Raw genomic sequence first — 18806 nt, forward strand, 5'->3', positions numbered from 1 at the left:
AAGGTCAGTGAGAGAGAAACATAGGGGTTCAGCAGTGGCAGTAAGGAGAGGAAAGTTAGAAGCAAGGCGATTTACAAAGTGAAAGGGGCTCAGAGTTAGAATGAAGGACTGAGTGCCCTAAGGCAAGCGGCGGCTAAGGCCCTTATTATATTCAAGAAGTTCCAAAGAAACGCAATGGAAAGAGAGGCACCAAAATGCAGTCAGGTTGTACATTTTATTTCCCTGTATTCTTAATTTTAAATAGTATCTAATAAATAAACTCTGCTTTGATTATTTAGTTAAGAGCCTTCTTAATCTTTAGTTTATCAATTTGAGAGCAGTGTGGTGGAACTTTATAAATGGCCCATGCTAAGTTAATAGCAATCAGATAGCCAAACAGTCAAAAGTCCCCAGATTAGTCCTCTAGTCAGATTAGCCCCCAAATTAGGCTAGTCAGTAAAAATATTTTTACATTTGAATGGCAACCGTGGCAGGACATACGACCCAATTATAATTTTTCGAAGCCTATAATTTTTCATTTAGTTATAATTTTTCATAAATCTAATTATATATAATTTTCCAGGTTAGTTATAGTTATTAATAATTAATTGTTTTTTACAGCAGTTAGGTGGCACAGTGGATAGAGCACTGGCCCTGGATTCAGAAGGACCTGAGTTCAAATCTGGCCTCAGACACTTGACACTTACTAGCTGTCTGACCCTGAGCAAGTCACTTAACCCCAATTGTCTCACCCCCCCCCAAAAAAAATCCTATGAAAGCAAATGTTGAAAACTCTCCTTATATATAACAGGAAAATAATGAAATAGTTTTATTTTTTAAAAAGAGTAAATCTCCTACCCATAGCTGTAAAAATTAAATAATTTGATTCTCTTTTAATTTTTTTATATTTATATTTTATAGTAAGGTCATTTATTTTTTTTAACTTTTGGCTTATATATCATGTTAAACATATTTCCTCATTAGTCATGTAGTGAGAGAAGCATCAGAACAAAGGGAAAAAACTTAAGAAAGAGAAAACAAAAAGGTGAAAATAGTATGCTTCTATATGCACCCATTTTGACTTTACTTTGTTGTGCAGTGGAAGATGTTGGTCTATGCCTAGTTTCTGCCATACTATAATTCCAGTTTTACCAGCAGTTTTTGTCAAGTAGTGAGTTCTTATACAAGAAGCTGGAGTCTTTGGATTTATCAAACAGTAGTTTACTATAATGATTTACTACTGTGTTTCCTGTGTCTAATCTATTCCTTTGATCCACCACTCTATTTCTTAGCCAGTACCCAATAGTTTTGACGACTGCTGCTTTATAGTATAGCTTCAGATTTGGTATGGCTAGCCCACCTTCCTGTGCAATTTTTTTTCATTGGTTCCCTTGAGATTCTTGACCTTTTGTTCTTCCAGATGAATTTTATTATTTTTTTTCTAGATCTATAGAATAATTTTTAGGTTGGCATATCACTAAGTAAATTCATTTAGGAAGGATTGTCATTTTGTGTGTGTGTGTGTGTGTGTGTGTGTGTGTGTGTTTTAGTGAGGCAATTGGGGTTAAGTGACTTGCCCAGGGTCACACAGCTAGTAATTGTCAAGTGTCTGAGGCTGGATTTGAACTCAGGTCCTCCTGACTCCAGGGCCGGTGCTCTATCCACTGCACCATCTAGCTGCCCCTGGATTGTTATTTTTATTTTATTTGATCAGCCTACCCATGAGCAATTGATATTTTTCCAATTATTCAGACCTGATTTTATTTGTGTGAAAAGTGTTCTGTAATTGTGTTCATAGAGTTTCTGGGTTTGCCTTGGCAGGTAGACTCCCAAATATTTTATATTGTCTACAGTTATTTTAAATGGAATTTCTCTTTTTATCTCTTCCTGCTGCATTTTGTTGGTTATATAAAGAAACACTGATAATTTATGTGCATTTATTTTATATCCTGCAACATTGCTAAAGTTGTTAATTGTTCAGGTAGTTTTTTAGTTGATTCTTTAGGATTCTGTAAGTATACTATCATATCATCTGCAAAGAGTGATAGTTTTATTTCCTCCTTGCCTATTCTAATTCCTTCAATTTCTTTTTCTTCTCTTCTTGCTAAGGCTAACATTTCTTTTTTTTTTTTTAATTTATTATTTTTTTAGTGAGGCAATTGGGGTTAAGTGACTTGCCCAGGGTCGCACAGCTAGTAAGTGTTAAGTGTCTGAGGCCGGATTTGAACTTAGGAACTCCTGACTCCAGGGCTGGTGCTCTATCCACTGCGCCACCTAGCTGACCCAAGGCTAACATTTCTAATATAATACTGCATAGTGTTGATAATGGACATCCTAGTTTCACCCCTGATCTTATAGGAAATGTTTCTAACTTATCCCAATTACTTATAATGTTTGTTTATGGTTTAAGATAGATACTGTTTAAGGAAAGCTCCATTTATTCCTATGTTCTCTAGTATTTTTAATAGGAATGGGTGCTGAATTTTGTCAAATGCTTTCTCTGCATCTATTGAGATTATCCTATGATTTTGGTTAGTTTTGTTATTGATGTGGTAGATTATGTTGATAGTTTTCCTAATATTAAACCAGCCCTGCATTCCTAGTATAAATCCCACCTGGTCATAGTGTACTATCCTGTGATACATTGATATAATCTCTTGGCTAATATTCTATTTAGAATTTTTGCATCAATATTCATTAAGGAGATTAGTCTATAATTTTCTTTCTCTGTTTTTCTTCTTCCTGGTTTGTGTATCAGCACCATATTTGTCTTATTAAAGGAATTTGGTAGTATCCCCTCTTTAAATTTTTGGTAGAATTCACTTGTAAACCTATCTGGCCCTGGAGAGTTTTTCTTAGGGAGCTAGTTCATTGGTAGTTTTTTCAATTTTTTCCCTCTAAAATAGGCTTGCTTAATGATTTTATTTCCTCTTCTGTTAATTTGGGCAATTTATATTTTTGTAAATGTTCATCCATTTCATTTAGATTGTCACATTTATTGGCATGTAGTTGGGCAAAATAGTTTCTAATTATTGCTTTAATTTCCTCTTCATTGGTGGTGAATTCACCCTTTTCATTTTTGATACTGGTAATTTGGTTCTCTTCTTTTTTTAAAAACAAATTAACCAAAGGTTTATCTATTTTGTTGTTTTTTTAATAAAACCAGCTCTTAGTTTTATTTATTAATTCTATAGCTTTCTTACTTTCAATTTTATTAATCTCTCCTTTAATTTTCAGAATTTCTAATTGGGTTTTTAACTGGGGATTTTTAATTTGTTCTTTCTCTAGCTTTTTTAGTTGCATGCCCAATTCATTGATCTCTTCTTTCTCTATTTTATTCATGTAGGCATTTAAAATTTCCCCTAAGAACTGCTTTGGCTACATCCCATAAGTTTTGGTATGTTGTCTCATTGTTGTCATTCTCTCTGATGAAATTATCGATTGTTTCTATGATTTGTTGTTTGACTCACTCATTCTTCTTTTTTAAATCATAAAAGTATTTTGTTATTTTCCAGTTACATGTAAAGATAGTTTTCAACATTTGTTTTTATAAGATTTTGAATTCCAAATGTTTCTCCCTCCCTCTCTTCCCTCCCCCTTCCCCAAGACAGAACGCAATCTGACATAGGTTATATATGAACAATCACGTTAAACATATTTCTGCATTAGTCATGTTGTGAAAGAAGAATCCAAACAAAAGAGAAAACCTCAAAAAAGAAAAAACACACACACAAAAAGAAGAAACAGTATAATTCAATCTGCATTCAGAATCCACAGTTCTTTTTTCTGGATGTGTAGAGTATTTTCCATCATGAGTCCTTTGGAATTGTCTTGGATCATTGTATTGCTGAGAAGAGCTAATTCTATCAAAATTGATCATCACAAAATGCTGTTGTTACTGTGTACAATGTTCTCCTAGTTCTGCTCACTTCACTTAGCATCACTTAAGTCTTTCCAGATTTTTCTGAAATCTGCCTACTCATCATTTCTTTTTTCTTTTCTTTTCTTTTCTTTTTTTTTTTGGTGAGGCAATTGGGGTTAAGTGACTTGCCCAGGGTCACACAGCTAGTAAGTATTAAGTGTCTGAGGCTGGATTTGAACTCAGGTCCTCCTCAATTCAGGGCTGGTGCTCTATCCATTGCGCCACCTAGCTGTCCCCCCATTTATATTCACATTTATGATTACTGTGTATATCCCTGCATCCTATTTCCCCTCTTGTTTATATTTTTCTATTTCCTTTCCCCTGTCCTTTCCCACCATTGTTTTGCTTCTGACCACCACCTCCCTCAATTTACTTTCCCTTCCCACCTCCCTTTTGCCCTTTCCCCTTTTGCCTTCTGGTTTTATCTTCCCTTCTATCAGCACTCCATCCTTTTCTTTCCCATTTCCCCTCTTACTTCCCTATAGGGTAAGATAAACCAACTGGGTGTGTATGTTATTCCCTTTTGGACCCTAATCAGATGAGTGTATGGTTGAAACAATGCTCACCCCTCTCTTCTTTCCTTCTATTGTAATAGGTCTTTTGTGCCTCTTCATTCTGCCTTCCCTTTCCTCTTCTCCCAATATAATCCTTTTTGTCACCCCTGAAGTTTTTTCTTAATATAATCACATCAAAATCAACTTATACCCACACTCTCTGACTATGTGTATTCCTCCTATCTGCCTTAATAGAGATACAGTTCTCAAGAGTTACAAGTATCTTCTTCCCATGTAGGGATGTAAACATTTTAACCTTATTGAATAATGTTTTACCTTTTTATGCTTCTCTTGAGTCTTGTATTTTGTAGATTGAATTTTCTGTTCAGTTCTGGACTTTTTATTAGGAGAGTTTTAAAGTCCCCAATTCTGATGAATGCCCAGCTTTTCCCCTGAAAGAGTATACATAATTTTGCAGGGTAGTACATTCTTGGTTGTAATCCTTTTTTTTTGGTTGTAATCCAAGTTCCTTTGCTCTCCAGAATATCAAATTCCAAGCCCTCTGATCCTTTAATGTGGAAGCTGCCAGATCCTGTGAGATCCTGATTATTGTTCCTTGATATTTAATTCATTTCTTTCTGGTTCTTTGCAGTATTTTCTCCTTCACCAGCTAATTCTGGAATTTGGCTACGATATTCCTTGGAGTTTTCCTTTTAGGATCTCTTTCAGGAGGTGATTGGTGGATTCTTTCAATGACTATTTTTTCCTCTGGTTCTAAGACATTGGGGCAGTTCTCCTTGATAATGTCATGAAATATGCTGTCCAGAGGGGTGGCTAGGTGGCGCAGTGGATAAAGCACCGGCCCTGGATTCAGGAGTACCTGAGTTCAAATCCGGCCTCAGACACTTGACACTTACTAGCTGTGTGACCCTGGGCAAGTCACTTAACCCCCATTGCCCTGGAAAAAAAAAAAGAAATGTGCTGTCCGGGCTCTTTTTTTGGTCATGGTCTTCAGGTAGTCCAGTTATTCTTAAATTGTCCCTCCTAGATCTCTTTTCTAGGTCTGTTATTTTTCTGAAGAGGTATTTTACATTTCCTTCAACTTTTATATTCTTTGGATTCTGCTTTACTTCTTCCTGTTGTCTCATTGAGTCGTTAGCTTCCATCTGCCCAATTCTGGTTCGTAAGGAATTATTTTCCCTAGCCAGCCAGTACATCCTTTTCCATTTGGCCAAATGGTTTTTTTTTGTTTTGTTTTGTTTTGTTTTTGCAGGGCAATGGGGGTTAAGTGACTTGCCCAGGGTCACACAGCTAGTAAGTGTCAAGTGTCTGAGGCTGGATTTGAACTCAGGTACTCCTGAATCCAGGGCCAGTACTTTATCCATTGCGCCACCTAGCCGCCCCCAAATATATTTTTTAATGAGTTGTTTTCCTCAGTCAATTTTTGTCCTTCTTTTTCCAAGCTATTGACTCTCTCTTGCATAACTCTCATTTCTTTTCCCAATTTTTCTTTTGCCTCTTTTATTTGGTTTACAAAATCCTTTTTGAGCTCTCCCAAGAGGGCTTTTTGGTCTTGAAACCAATTTCTCTTCCCTTTTAAGGCTTCATGTATAGGCTTTTTGACATTGTTGCCCTCCTCTGAGTTTCTGTTTTGATCCTCCTTGTTGCCTTAGTAATTTTCTATGGTGAGGGTTCTTTTCTGTTTCTTATCCATATTTTAGCCTCTTTCATGCCTTTTAAAGTTGAGCTCTCTGCTCCTGGGGTACAGCATGCACTGTCCCAAACCTCTTTTGCTGGGGACCAAGGGCCCAGTCACTAGCTTTCTGCTCTGAGGCCTCAGCAGCTTGCAGCTTGTTCATTGCCCTGGAGTGGTCCAGCCTATTTGTCCTGCTGGGTAGCAGATATCCCAGCTGGCAGACTGCCTTCTGCTTTGGGGCTGAGGGCCTCACCACTGGCTGGCTGTGCCACTGTTTTGCTGAACTAGGACCGAGGGTTCCCAACCACTGATCTATGCTGTGGCTAAGAGCATTTTGCTGGCTTGCCCAGACACCCTCTGCCCTGAGCTGTGCTCCCCTTTTCCCCAGATGAGACAGACCTTTCTTAAGCTCCATGTTTTTGCAGGTTTTGCAGCTGCAGAATTCATTGAGAGGGTTAATTTGATATTGTTTCTGAGGGAAATTTGGAAGAGCTCACGCAACTTCCTTGGTTCTCTTCACCATCTGATTATTATTTTACTAATTTCTACAAAGAATCCCTTTGATAATTTGATTAGAATAGCTTCAGAAGTATAAACTAAGTTTGGTAGTAGCCATTTCTATTATATTGCTATGGTCCAGCCATGAGCAACGAATATGCCTCTAATTATTTAAGTTCTTTTCTAAGGGGTATGTTGTAATTGAATCTATACATGTCTTTTATGTGTTTTGGTAGATTGATACTTGATGCATTTTTGTAATTTCTTATAATGGATTTCCTTTTCTATTAATTAATTTATAAGCCTGTTCATTTATTTATTAATTATATACAAATGTTGATTTTTGAAGGTTTATTTTGTAGCTTGCAATTTTGCTGATTATTATATGGTCTTGATTAGTATCTTTGTTAATTACCCAGGATTTTCCAAGGATGTATCATGAAATTATCAGCAGATTGGGAAAATTACATCTTATCTTTACTTATCTTTATGCCTTTACTTTCTTTTTTATTTTACTTCTGTTGATAGCCATTTCCAGAACTATATCAAATAATTGTGGGAAGAATGAGCATACTTGCTTCATTCCTGTCTTTATTGAAAAAAGTTCTAGTGTATTAAACCACTGCAAATAATGCTTGTTTGGTTTTGGTTTTATAAAGATGCTTTTTGTGATATTTTATAAGGTCCTTCCATGTTTATACTTTGTAAAGTTTTTAGTATGAGTGTTGTGTTTTGTCAAAGGCTTTTCCTGTATTTATTGAGATAATCATGTAGTTTTGGAGTTCTTTGCTTTTAATGTGACTAATTATGTTGATTGTTTCCTAATGTTGAACCATCTTTACATCCCTGGTATAATTCTAACTAGGTCATAATGAATGATTTCTTGGATAAATCTCTATCATCATTTTGACAGCAATTTGCTAAATTGTTAAAAGTAATATTCATGGGGCAGCTAGGTGGTGCAGTGGATAAAGTACCAGGCCTGAATTCAGGAGTACCTGAGTTCAAATCTGGCCTCAGACACTTAACACGTACTAGCTGTGTGACCTTGGGCAAGTCACTTAACCCCAATTGCCTCACTAAAAAAAAAAATTAATTAAAAAAATTAAAAATTAAAAAAAAAGTAATATTCATTGATCTTTAGTTTTTTACTGGACAACCTTGAAATAGGGCCTGTGAGAAGCCTGACATGAGCAGCACTTGGGAAAGAGCTTAGTGCATGTAAAAGAAAAGCAACAGAATGAAAGGGGTGAAAAGGCAAGAACTATTTCATTCCTCTGAAAGAATGACAAAATACTGTAGACAAACAGAGAACAGAAGTTCCAGTTGCCATAGACTAGGGCTGATCTGGTCAATGTGGTACCTAAGTTACAAGTTTGAAATGAAATGAGATGCTCATAATTCATCTACAAGTAAACAAAAGGAGATTGACCTAACCATGGCAAGTGAAAGACATTTGTAACACAGAAAGGACATTCACCTGAGGATACAGCATTGATCAAATTGAGAGCAGCCTTCTTGCCCCTAGGATGTTCATGGTTAGCATGGTGTTCTGGGCCTTTCTGGAGTTCCTCTTGGTATTTTTGTACTCAAGGGAACAAGACATCAGCTTGAGTTTTAGTACCCTCAGACAATCAGATCTCAAGGATGGGTTCAATACCCTTTAAAGAACTAGCTGGGGGGGGGGGGTGGCTAGGTGGCACAGTAGATAGAGCATCGGCCCTGGATTCAGGAGTACCTGAGCTCAAATCTGGCCTCAGACACTTGACACTTACTAGATGTGTGACCCTGGGCAAGTCACTTAACCCTAATTGCCCCACCAAAAAACCCAAAAACTAGCCAAGTCCACATGGCAGGGGGTGTCAGCTACTGTTTCTCCTACAACACCAAATTAATAGTCTCCTCCATATAAGTGATTTAATATCATTGCAGTTCAGAGTAGGTCTCCTAAAGTAAAGAAGTGATAATGAAAAGCAACAGTACCAGGAACATCAAGGCCCCAATACAGTTAATGACACTTCCAATATAGTTACCCATCCTCATTGTGAGCCAAGGTCATCTGTAGCAAGGTAGCTAAGAAGCCATTATTTCCTTGAGTATAGCCTGTCTTGGTGCAAAAAAATATTTTTTTTATCATAAAAGTATTTTATTATTTTCTAGTTACATGTAAAGATAGTTTTCAACATTTGTTTTCATAGGATTTTTAGTTCCAAAATTTTCTCCCACCCTCCCCTCCCTCTCCTCTCCCCAAGATGGAAAGTAATCTGATATAGGTTATATATGTACAATCACATTAAACATATTTCTGCATTAGTCATATTGTGCTTGGTGTAAAAATTAATACCAAGATTTGCTCATTGTTACCACCACTCAATGTTCCTTGGTTCCCTAGCCAGGGCCTTGTTCTTCCTTGGTCTCATGGAGTAGAGACTGGGGAGCCATACCAAATCTTTTCCACTTTAGAGGTGTCTGGTAAAGGATTGTCCCTCTTAATTACACAGAGAATGAGTAGATAATTACATTTCCCTCAATGACCAGAATATGAAAATTCCCCAAAATGTGATTACTCGGCCCTTCAGACCCTTCCAAAGACAGAGTTGTTGGCTGTCCACTAGGTAACATAAATGAGGAGAGGTCTTATGAGTTTCAGACAGTAAACAAAGAAGTATTATGGGCTTATCATGGTGTACTACATTGGGACACATGATGCTGCCCATTCTGGGCTGTTGGTTTTTTTTAGGCGATGGGGGTTAAGTGACTTGCCCAGAGTCACACAGCTAGTAAGTGTCAAGTGTCTGAGGCTGGATTTGAACTCAGGTCCTCCTGAATTCAGGGCCAGTGCTTTAACCACTGCGCCACCTAGCTGCCCCAGATGCTGCCCATTCTGCTGCCAACAGGCACTGAATGCTGCCTCCCATGCCATTGCCTGAGAGCTGCCACCATTCCCCTTTCCTATGACATAGATCTCACCATCGCACAAATAGGACTGCTCAGATGTCCTTTGATTTATAAGCCCCATAGAATGTAATAAAATTGGTCTATGCAATTAATAAATTCAGCAGAATTTGTTTTCATTTGCATTTTTGGCAGTTATTTTTCTCCTGCTTCAGTCTGCACCTTTTAAGTTCTTATTTGTCTTTTTCCATGTTTCTCTAATTCCTCATATCTATTATTTAAAGCACAATTATGTTCCATCACATTTACATATCAAATTTAATTAATTCTTCAATTGAGTAATATCCACTTTTCCTTTTTTTTTTGCTATCACAAAAAGTGCTGATATGAATATTGTTATATTCTATTGGTATTTTCATGGTATTCTGCATTTATTTACCAAAAAAGAAACCTCATCTGTCCCAGTCTTTAGGAATTAGTCCTTTTTTTTTTTTTTACTTAAAAAATTTTTTTTTAGTGAGGCAATTGGGGTTAAGTGACTTGCCCAGGGTCACACAGCTAGTAAGTGTTAAGTGTCTGAGGCCACATTTGAACTCAGGTACTCCTGACTCCAGGGCCGGTGCTCTCCACTGCACCACCTAGCTGCCCCAGGAATTAGTCCTCAAAATGTCCAAAAACTTAACTTGTTTTTCCCTCTAAACCATCACCATTTCCTAACTTCCCTATTACTCTTTGGTGAACTATCATCCTGCCAAGTCACTGAGGTCAGTCATAACTCTTTCACTCACTCATACACACACACACACGCACACGCACACACATACACCATCATAATCAACAGCCAAATCCTCTTTTTCTACCACCATAACATGTCTCGTATACAACACTTTTTTTTTTTTTTTTGGTGAGGCAATTGGGGTTAAGTGACTTGCCTAGGGTCACACAGCTAGTCTGAGGCCGGATTTGAACTCAGGTACTCCTGAATCCAGGGCCGGTGCTTTATCCACTGTGCCACCTAGCTGCCCCTACAACACCTTTTATTACACTGTTAACACCCAGTTGCAGGTCCACATCACCTCAGGACATGGCAAAAACCTGGTTTTGCCTCAAGTCTGTCCCCACTCCTGTCCATCTTCTACCAAGCTGTCCAACTGATCTTCCTAAAGCATCTCTCTGGCAATGTCACACTCCCCCCACCCCCTATTCAATAAACACCAGTGGCTTGAAATTACGCCCATGATTACTATAAAGTTGTTTGATGCTTTTTATAACTTACTCCTTTGCATAGAGTCTACAATTCAACACCACTGACTTGCTGCTCCATGCTCTCCACCTTCTGCAAGAAATCTTTCTGGTTTTCCTGAATCTTGGTGCCATCCCTCTGAGATTACTGCCACCTTATCTGCCATCTTGATTGGACAGGACTGTTTGTTTGCATGTTGTCTCTCCTCCCCGTCAACTGGCAGCTCTTGAGAACAGAGGTTGGCTTTTTGTTTTGTGGCCTTTCTTTGCATCCCCCCCACTACTTAGCACAGAACTTGGCCACAGTAACTGCTTTTTTCACTTAGCTTGTTGAAACTGCTCTCCTTACACTTTAGTTGCTTAAACCGTGACTCAATGGCTTCCCCAATTCAGCCCACTCCTTTATTAATCTGACCCAGTTCTAAAAGATTCCTGAAACTTTTTTCTTTAAAAGACTAAATTTCTTTTGACGTTAACTCCCTTGAAGGCAAGAGAGGGAAATATGTCCATATGTCACACCATGAACACACAGTGCTAAATCTTTTAACCCTAACCAGGGTATTCAGGGAAAAGTTGTTTGTTTGGTTTGGGGTTAGGGGGAAGGGTTATAGGGACATTTCTGGTTTTCCCAGGTGGAATCTCTTTGATTACTGACCCCTCTTTACCAAGGGTTCAATAGGATATGTGCTTTTTATAAGTATTACACTGATGAAGAAATAAAACCACACTTTTAAATAGGCTTTTATTATACAGTATAAACAGTTAGGAAAATCATATCAATTTGAAAGTTACAGTATTAATTCCATACCCCAAATAAGAAAGCACCACATTTTAAAATTACATAAGAATTAAAAACTGTATACATTAAAATGGTCTGTTCACCAGTAATCATGAAATTCAGAAACCTTTTAACAAAGGTCTACATGTGAATTTCTCTTTAATATTTACAAAGATAATCTTCATGGCAGACAAGGATAAAATGGCATGGTGGCAGAAAAAGACAAGGTGGGACTTGGTGAAGTTATATACAAAGATTAACACTGGTTTCCTTGCATTTATCTGTCTAGTTATAAATATGGGAATCTTCTCATAACTTCAGTTTAATATTTTTTCAAGTACAAAAATCTCATAACACTACTCTAAAAAAGTAATGTGTTTGTAGCTCCTGGAAAGAATTTTTTAAAAGAGATTTAATTACATGGAAAATCTGTTAGACTTTCCTTCATGTCAGTAATAAAAACCTGAAATTTTATTTTTCATGCAAAATTCATTAGCAGAGAAATAAGCAAGCACAGAAAAAAAAAATTTTAATGGCTGGGGAATAAATTTTTTATTTTAAGTGAATTAAACGAGGAAATGAAGTAGAATCATTTTACCAATCAGAAAGTAGACATTTTGGGGGCGGGGCAATGAGGGTTAAGTGACTTGCCCAGGGTCACACAGCTAAGTGTCAAGTGTCTGAGGTCAAATTTGAACTCAGGTCCTCCTGAATCCAGGGCTGGTGCTTTATCCACTGCACCACCTAGCTGCCCCCAGAAAGTATACATTTTGAAAAAGTATTGAATAAAAAACCTTTATCTCACATTTCACTAATGTTCCAAAAGAATTCAATATTGCAGTAATATTACATATGAAAATGAGATAATAGCGCTAACCAATGGATAGTAAGCATCATATTATTTCCAAAGATATTTCAGTGGAAGAACTATAATTAACATATCTTTGTATTAGGGCAAAGTTTTTCAGATTGTTTTTTTTTTTACTCTCTAAAAACTTACTGGTAATTAAGCTTTCCAAATAACTTTATGATACTTGTTTAATGGCATTTTGCAGAATTCAAAATGAGTATTTTTAAATTGTAAAGGCACAGAGTCATTCAGACATTCTCACAAGGCTGAGAACACTTTTTAAAAACAATTCATACTCAGTACTGCTCAAGGTATATTTCAAAACAAAGACAACCTCTGGAAATTGGTAAATTCCCTAAATATCCTTGAAGCTAAATAATATTTCTTGGAAGCTTCTCTATTCTAGCTTTATGTTTGTTAAGATAAACATTAAAAGAAACTACTACCAAAACTATGCACATTAAGAACTCATTTCTTCTCCAACTTAAAAAGTTACTAATTTGATCATACGGATCAGAAAACTACATTAAAATTCAAACTCTCAACTTTACAAATTACCTAATTTGGTATTTTCTATAAAAGAAGTCAACAGAACAAAACCTCACGTGACCATTAAAAACTGAAATTACAAAAATTTACAATGTGAAAATATAGGTCTTGGCTTAAATTATTGGCATTTAACAAATAGAAATCAAGTAAGACATTTCAGTAATTATATACCACTCAAATTTATGTGAGGGTATTCTTAAATAAAATGTGCTAAAATATTTGGCAACAACTAAAAAGTTATTCAGGAAAAGAAAATACTGATGTCATGGCACTCGGGTATAAAATAGACATACATACATATATGTAGCATACTGTGCCAAATTTTCTATTATCTTCCTAAGTTCTGGAGTAGGGAAAGGGGGCTTGGTTTAACAATCACTGTTGTCAGGCTGACATCTGAAAAAACACTTGGTTGAGATTTAAGCATAGAGACATTATCTGGCTTTTTGTTTCCTGTGTTGTCATAAGTTTCTGATCATTAAAACACTACTAACTGAATCAGTTTCTTATGGAATCTGAAGATATTTTTGACAAATCACAGGTATAGTTCACAGTCAACCAATTCTAAAAGTAAGGTTACTAACTTCAACATAGAACAAAGGGCGAATCCAAATGTTTTTGAAAGTTCATACAATATAAGTGGGAGTATTAAATCAAGAGATTTCATTTCATTGGTTCTATTTATATTGTCACTGGATGTTCTATGAGCTAATTCATCTAATTAGAATTAAAGTTATATAAACACTAAGGGACAGTATCTGCATCCATTAACCTTTTAGCAAGTTTCCCAAGCTGGTAGATCTTCAAAACTGAAATGCTGCCTAAGTTCATAACTTCCAGGTGCTGTAGTTTGCTTGTTCTTCAGACAATAACACTGGATGAAAATGCCTGGCATAAGAACCTCAAACATGGTAATCATCTTAGTTGTGCTCAGTAAGCATATTTATGGAGAAAACGTTCAAATGCATCATAGATGGCTTGCCTGAAATAGAGTAGATGAAAAAACAAACAACATAAAATGAAGCTGTATGAGCACTGTGTTTATAAACAGCGAAGTTGGTTCCCAATAAGGTGAGGTTCATCAGTGCAGACCTCCCTCTTATGTAGTGAGTCACACCAGAACCAGGATGAGTGCAGGGGTAGAACCCTGGTAATAAAGTCACTACCACTGCCAGAAAACTAAAAAACCCAAAACCACTCAGTCGATTATGTAGCCACATTATTGTATGCTACGCCATGCCAGGAGGTAAGTTCATTTTACTGTTATGTTATCTCAGAACACTTTTTGAAGCTGGGCCCAAGCGATGATCATGATGGTCATGTGTCTTCTACAAAGGTGATCTAAGTTGACTTCATACATTAAAAAGTATTTAGATCTCTGGGTCACTAGAATCCTATATTCCTAGCAAACTGAAACCAAAAGGTCAAGCTGTCTGTACTAGTTCAATAAAAATGATGAAGAAATCATTTCAATCTTGTAGAATTCTATTAAAAACAGGTTTAAATGTATTTGTGGTAAATGTCTACACACACAAAATAAACACACACATATATACATACACACATGTGTGGGGTGGGGATTCTACACTTTTAAATAGTAAGAGTCTGAAGATTTTGTTTCCTAAGGGAATGCTCAACCAGTGAAGAATGGCTAAATAAGTTACGGTATATGATGGGATACTATTGTGCTATAAGAAAGATGAATGAGATAGTCTCAGGAAAAAATGTTAGACTTTCATTAACTAATGCAAAGTGAAATGAGCAGAACCAGGAGAACAATTTACACAGTAGCATCAATACTGTAAAGATAATCAGCTGTGTAGGACTTAACTCTGATCAACACGATTCCAAAGGACTCATGATAAAACATGCTATCTACCTCCAGATAGATACCTGAGGTACTCAGAGTACATATAATGAAACTCCCCTCCCATCTCTAATGTGGAAATGTGTTTTGCATGACTTCATAGTAATAATGCGTTTTTTATTTCTTGCCTTTTCCATGGGTGAAGGAAGGAAAGAATTTAGAACTGAAAAAAGAGATGAATAAAAAAAAGATTCATTTCCTCAGTCTACATATTTACTTATTTGACTACTTCTTTTTGGTGATGACTTTATAAGAAAGAATTTTTGTTTAAAAACACAGACAGGTGGGGGCAGCTAGGTGGTGCAGTGGATAAAGCACTCAGGAGTACCTGAGTTCAAATCCAGCCTCAGACACTTGACACTTACTAGCTGTGTGACCCTGGGCAAGTCACTTAACCCCCATTGCCCGCAAAAAAAATTAAAAATTAAAAAATTTTAAAAAACACAAACAGGGGGCAGCTAGATGGTGCAGTGGTTAAAGCGCTGGCCATGCATTCAGGAGTGAGTACCTGAGTTCAAATCTGGCCTCAGACACTTGACACTTACTAGCTGTGTGACCCTGGGCAAGTCAAGGGCCTTGAGGGCTTGCGGCTTCCTAATTCCCTGCTGTTCCCTCCAGGCCACCTGTCTACATGTCACATAGACACCACTTCTTGCCAATCTTACTCCTACAAGTCAGCAGCTCACAAATGGACGTCTGCCACCTGCTGGTGCAAGGAGGGAAATGCAGATTGCAAGAGTGAGCAAATGAGACCACGCCCTAAAGGCTGAGCGTGGATGAGTGAACAAGCCCTACTACTGTGGGCAACCACTGGCAATATGGATATAAAACTGAGGAAGGAGCTTGGGCCACGGAGCTAAGCAGGGCAGGGAGCCGGTGCGAGGAAGGCTTCTCCCACCTGATCAGTGCCAGCTGCACCACTGTCTCAGGAAGGGTCCAGGGAGCTCCACTTGGGGGATTCCCTCACCAGCTGCCTCTGCCCCATCTGGCTGCTTTGCCCCTTCCCTCTGTGGACCATCTTCCCTGGGAGAACCTAAGCTTTGGGAGAGTAAGGCCAGCCAAGCTCACTATTCACACAGGGCCTGGCAGATCCTATTTCCTCTTGGCACATGTAGGAGTGTAGCCCATTGGTCATTGTTCCTTCTCTCCTTCCTATTCCCAGGGTTATCCACTGCCCACAAACAGATCAACCCCTTCTTACAAACCCCTTCACTTCATCCCGACAGCTTTCCTCTCTTCCCTTCCACGCTTCAATGATGATGTGTCTACACAGGCTAGACACCTTCCCTTCCTTACAGTACACTCACTTCTCCATCTTTTACAACCTGGCTTCGACCACACCCTCCTGACAATGGTCTTTTCTTCCCTTCTTCGTTTCTGTCACCTGTACAGCTTCCATTCTTGACCCCCCAAGGGATGGTATCTCAGGGCTTCCATAACTCTTCTCTTGGTCTTCTTCCTGATGGCCCTTCTACAGGAGTTCATCTCTATGAACCAACAAGCATTGGTTGAAAGCACCTACTATGTGCCAGGCACAGGGTAAAAATGGAACCTTGTAAATCCTTACTCTATTTGCTATCAACACAAATGTTTAGACCTGGGGTTATTTTTAAATACTTTGATAACTGTATCTTCATTTAACTATTTGAATAGAACTGATTTCCTCTGAATGCCCAGGCATGGTATTTTAGGCATTTATAAACATAATTCTGAGAGAGGGTCTATAGGATTCACCAGCCCTGTCTGCAGGCAGTCAGTAAGCCTGGGGCAAATGACTGGGCAAGTCCCTTAATTCCGAATTCCCTCAGTTCTTTATGTGTAAAAGGGGACACACTGGAGAAGGAAATGGCAAGCTACTCATAGAGCTGGACACAACTGAACAGCAGCAAGAACAACTTCTGTGCCTCGTTTTCACAGATCCCAGCCCTCAGGAATCACAAAAATACGAAACACCTCTTGCAATATTTAAAATTTAAAAATTTTTTAAAAAAAGTAAACAACCAACAATGCTTCAGCAAAACCATGAAATTATATACAATGTGGAGTCACTGAAGGGTCTCCACAATCAGTCTAGTCCCAACCTGCCTTTCCAGTGCTAGTTAACATCACTCTCTTTCAAAGTCAATGTTCTATTCCAGCCAACAGTAAACTATTCCCCTTCTTGTCCTAAATCTCCCTGTTCTGTGAATTTGTACAGGCCTCTGTCCCTTTATAAATTACGATCCCTCAGTTCCCCACATCCTCCAAGACTACTGTTTGTCCTTTGTTTGTGAAGTGAACCAGAAGCATTATGGCCGATGTCCTGACTTGGGCATAAACTGGACTGAAGTGAGGCAGAGATGCACAAGGTCACCAGCCTCATTTCCTCTTCCAGAGTCGCTGAAGTCCAATGGCAGGACAAAAGTGAGGACAAGTGGCGGTGACATCTTGAATGGCTGACCAAACTCTAAGCCCTCCACCGTGCCTGCGTCAGCCACTTCCATGGCTGTGGGCACAAACTGTTCTCATCTGCTCACTGTCTGGGAAGTCTTCACATGCCTGGGGTAGACATCCCCATAACTCAGTGATGGGGCTGAGGCCTGTCGCTTACCCTCCACCTCATTTAGCTCATCCGCCAAGACAGTTTCTCCCAGGATGTGGCACGCTCCAGCTTCTTGGAGCACGGGTGAGAGTTGGGTGACAGGGGGACACCAAAGGTGGATGAGCGGGCCTGAGAAGGACTCGTTAAAGCCTTCACAGAGGGGCTAGGCCTCCCTTAACACCCCATACAACCTCCAAGGCTAATGTCAGGTGCCATCCCTGCTTCTTCAAGTCTGTCTAGTTCCTCTCCCTTTCCTCCACCATGTTATATAATGCATTCGATGTCTCTGTGCCACATCCCTCCTAGGAGGCCCGACGCTGCCTGAGGGCAGGACGCTGCCATTTTTCATCTTGTAAAGACTGCCTTTCTCCAGGCCAACAACCTGGATTGTTCTTAAATGTTTCTCATGACAATTCCCAGCCCTTTCCTAGTGGCTGGCCACCAGCCACACTCTAGTTCAGAAGTTCTTAATCCTTTCTTTGTTGCAGACCCCTAGAGCAGCCTGGTGAAGTCTATGAATAATATTATCAGAATAATACACAGATTACAAAGGAAACTAATGACATCATACAATTATAAGAATATTGAAAAATCAGGTTCTTGGACCCTACATTAAGAACCCTTCCCACAGCAACTAAAACCCCTCAGTCTTTTTCAGAAAAACCCCTCTGTGAAATGACAAGGTGTGCTCACCTCTATGAAGCACAGGGAATTGTTTTTCAAAAATCCTTACTGTGTGTGATTTTGCAAGCTTTGGCCCAAACGTCCAGCCTGCTGATCTTCTTTTGTAATAGTATCCATCCTCACTGGCTTCCGTCCTGTCTGTCTCCTTGCCCCCTCTTGGCCCAAATCCTGGAGGTTTTCTACATTAGGTGCTTCTGCTTCCTCTCCTCTCACTGTCATGTCTTCTGACCTCCTAATCCAACTGACACTGCTCTCTTTAGACACCTCATTCCTTCCTTGCCAAATCCGGGTTTTGTTCTCCAGCCTCATCCTTCCTGCTGCCCTCTCGCCAGTGTTTGACTGGTGCTGTGATAAAATACTGGGATTTGGCAGACGCCCAGGGGCCCCACCTGAAGACTGATTTGGAATTGACTGAATTGGGTGAGACTGAGAAACTGACTGAGAACCTACTTAAGAATGATTCAATACAGAGACCACACCTGGCTGGCCCTGAGTGGGGTGTTCTTCTCAGAGGCTGTGGACTACAGCATCAACAGGAGACCACCCTCAACCAATCAGCTTGAAGGGCCTCCCCTTTCTGGGAGGGAGACAGGAAGTAGGAAGCCGAGGCTCGCTCCCTGGATTGCTCTTTTTGTTTAGGAACTGGCAGCAGGGGCAGAACAGAGTACAAAGGTATACTCCATGTGTTCTCTATAGAAGCATGGATAGCTAAATAAAGGTGGCTTTCTCAACTTCTCTCTCTTCACGAACTTTTTTTTTTTTTGGTTTTCG

General features: G+C 38.8%; 1 protein-coding gene across 4 annotated transcripts in view; it reads right to left on the reverse strand.

Moving 5' to 3' along the window:
* Positions 1-11467: 11467 nt before the first annotated feature.
* The window catches only part of ABHD18 (abhydrolase domain containing 18), a 50004-nt gene continuing 42665 nt past the window's right edge, over positions 11468-18806 (reverse strand). For all 4 annotated transcript variants that reach the window (XM_043969459.1, XM_043969458.1, XM_043969462.1 and 1 more), the window contains one exon: positions 11468-13885. In XM_043969459.1, the coding sequence (XP_043825394.1) occupies positions 13834-13885 (52 nt within the window). In that variant the 3' untranslated portion in view covers positions 11468-13833. The remainder of the gene's footprint in view (positions 13886-18806) is intronic.

The sequence above is a fragment of the Dromiciops gliroides genome, chromosome 6, assembly GCF_019393635.1.
Source record: "Dromiciops gliroides isolate mDroGli1 chromosome 6, mDroGli1.pri, whole genome shotgun sequence".
Classification (NCBI taxonomy): domain Eukaryota; kingdom Metazoa; phylum Chordata; class Mammalia; order Microbiotheria; family Microbiotheriidae; genus Dromiciops; species Dromiciops gliroides.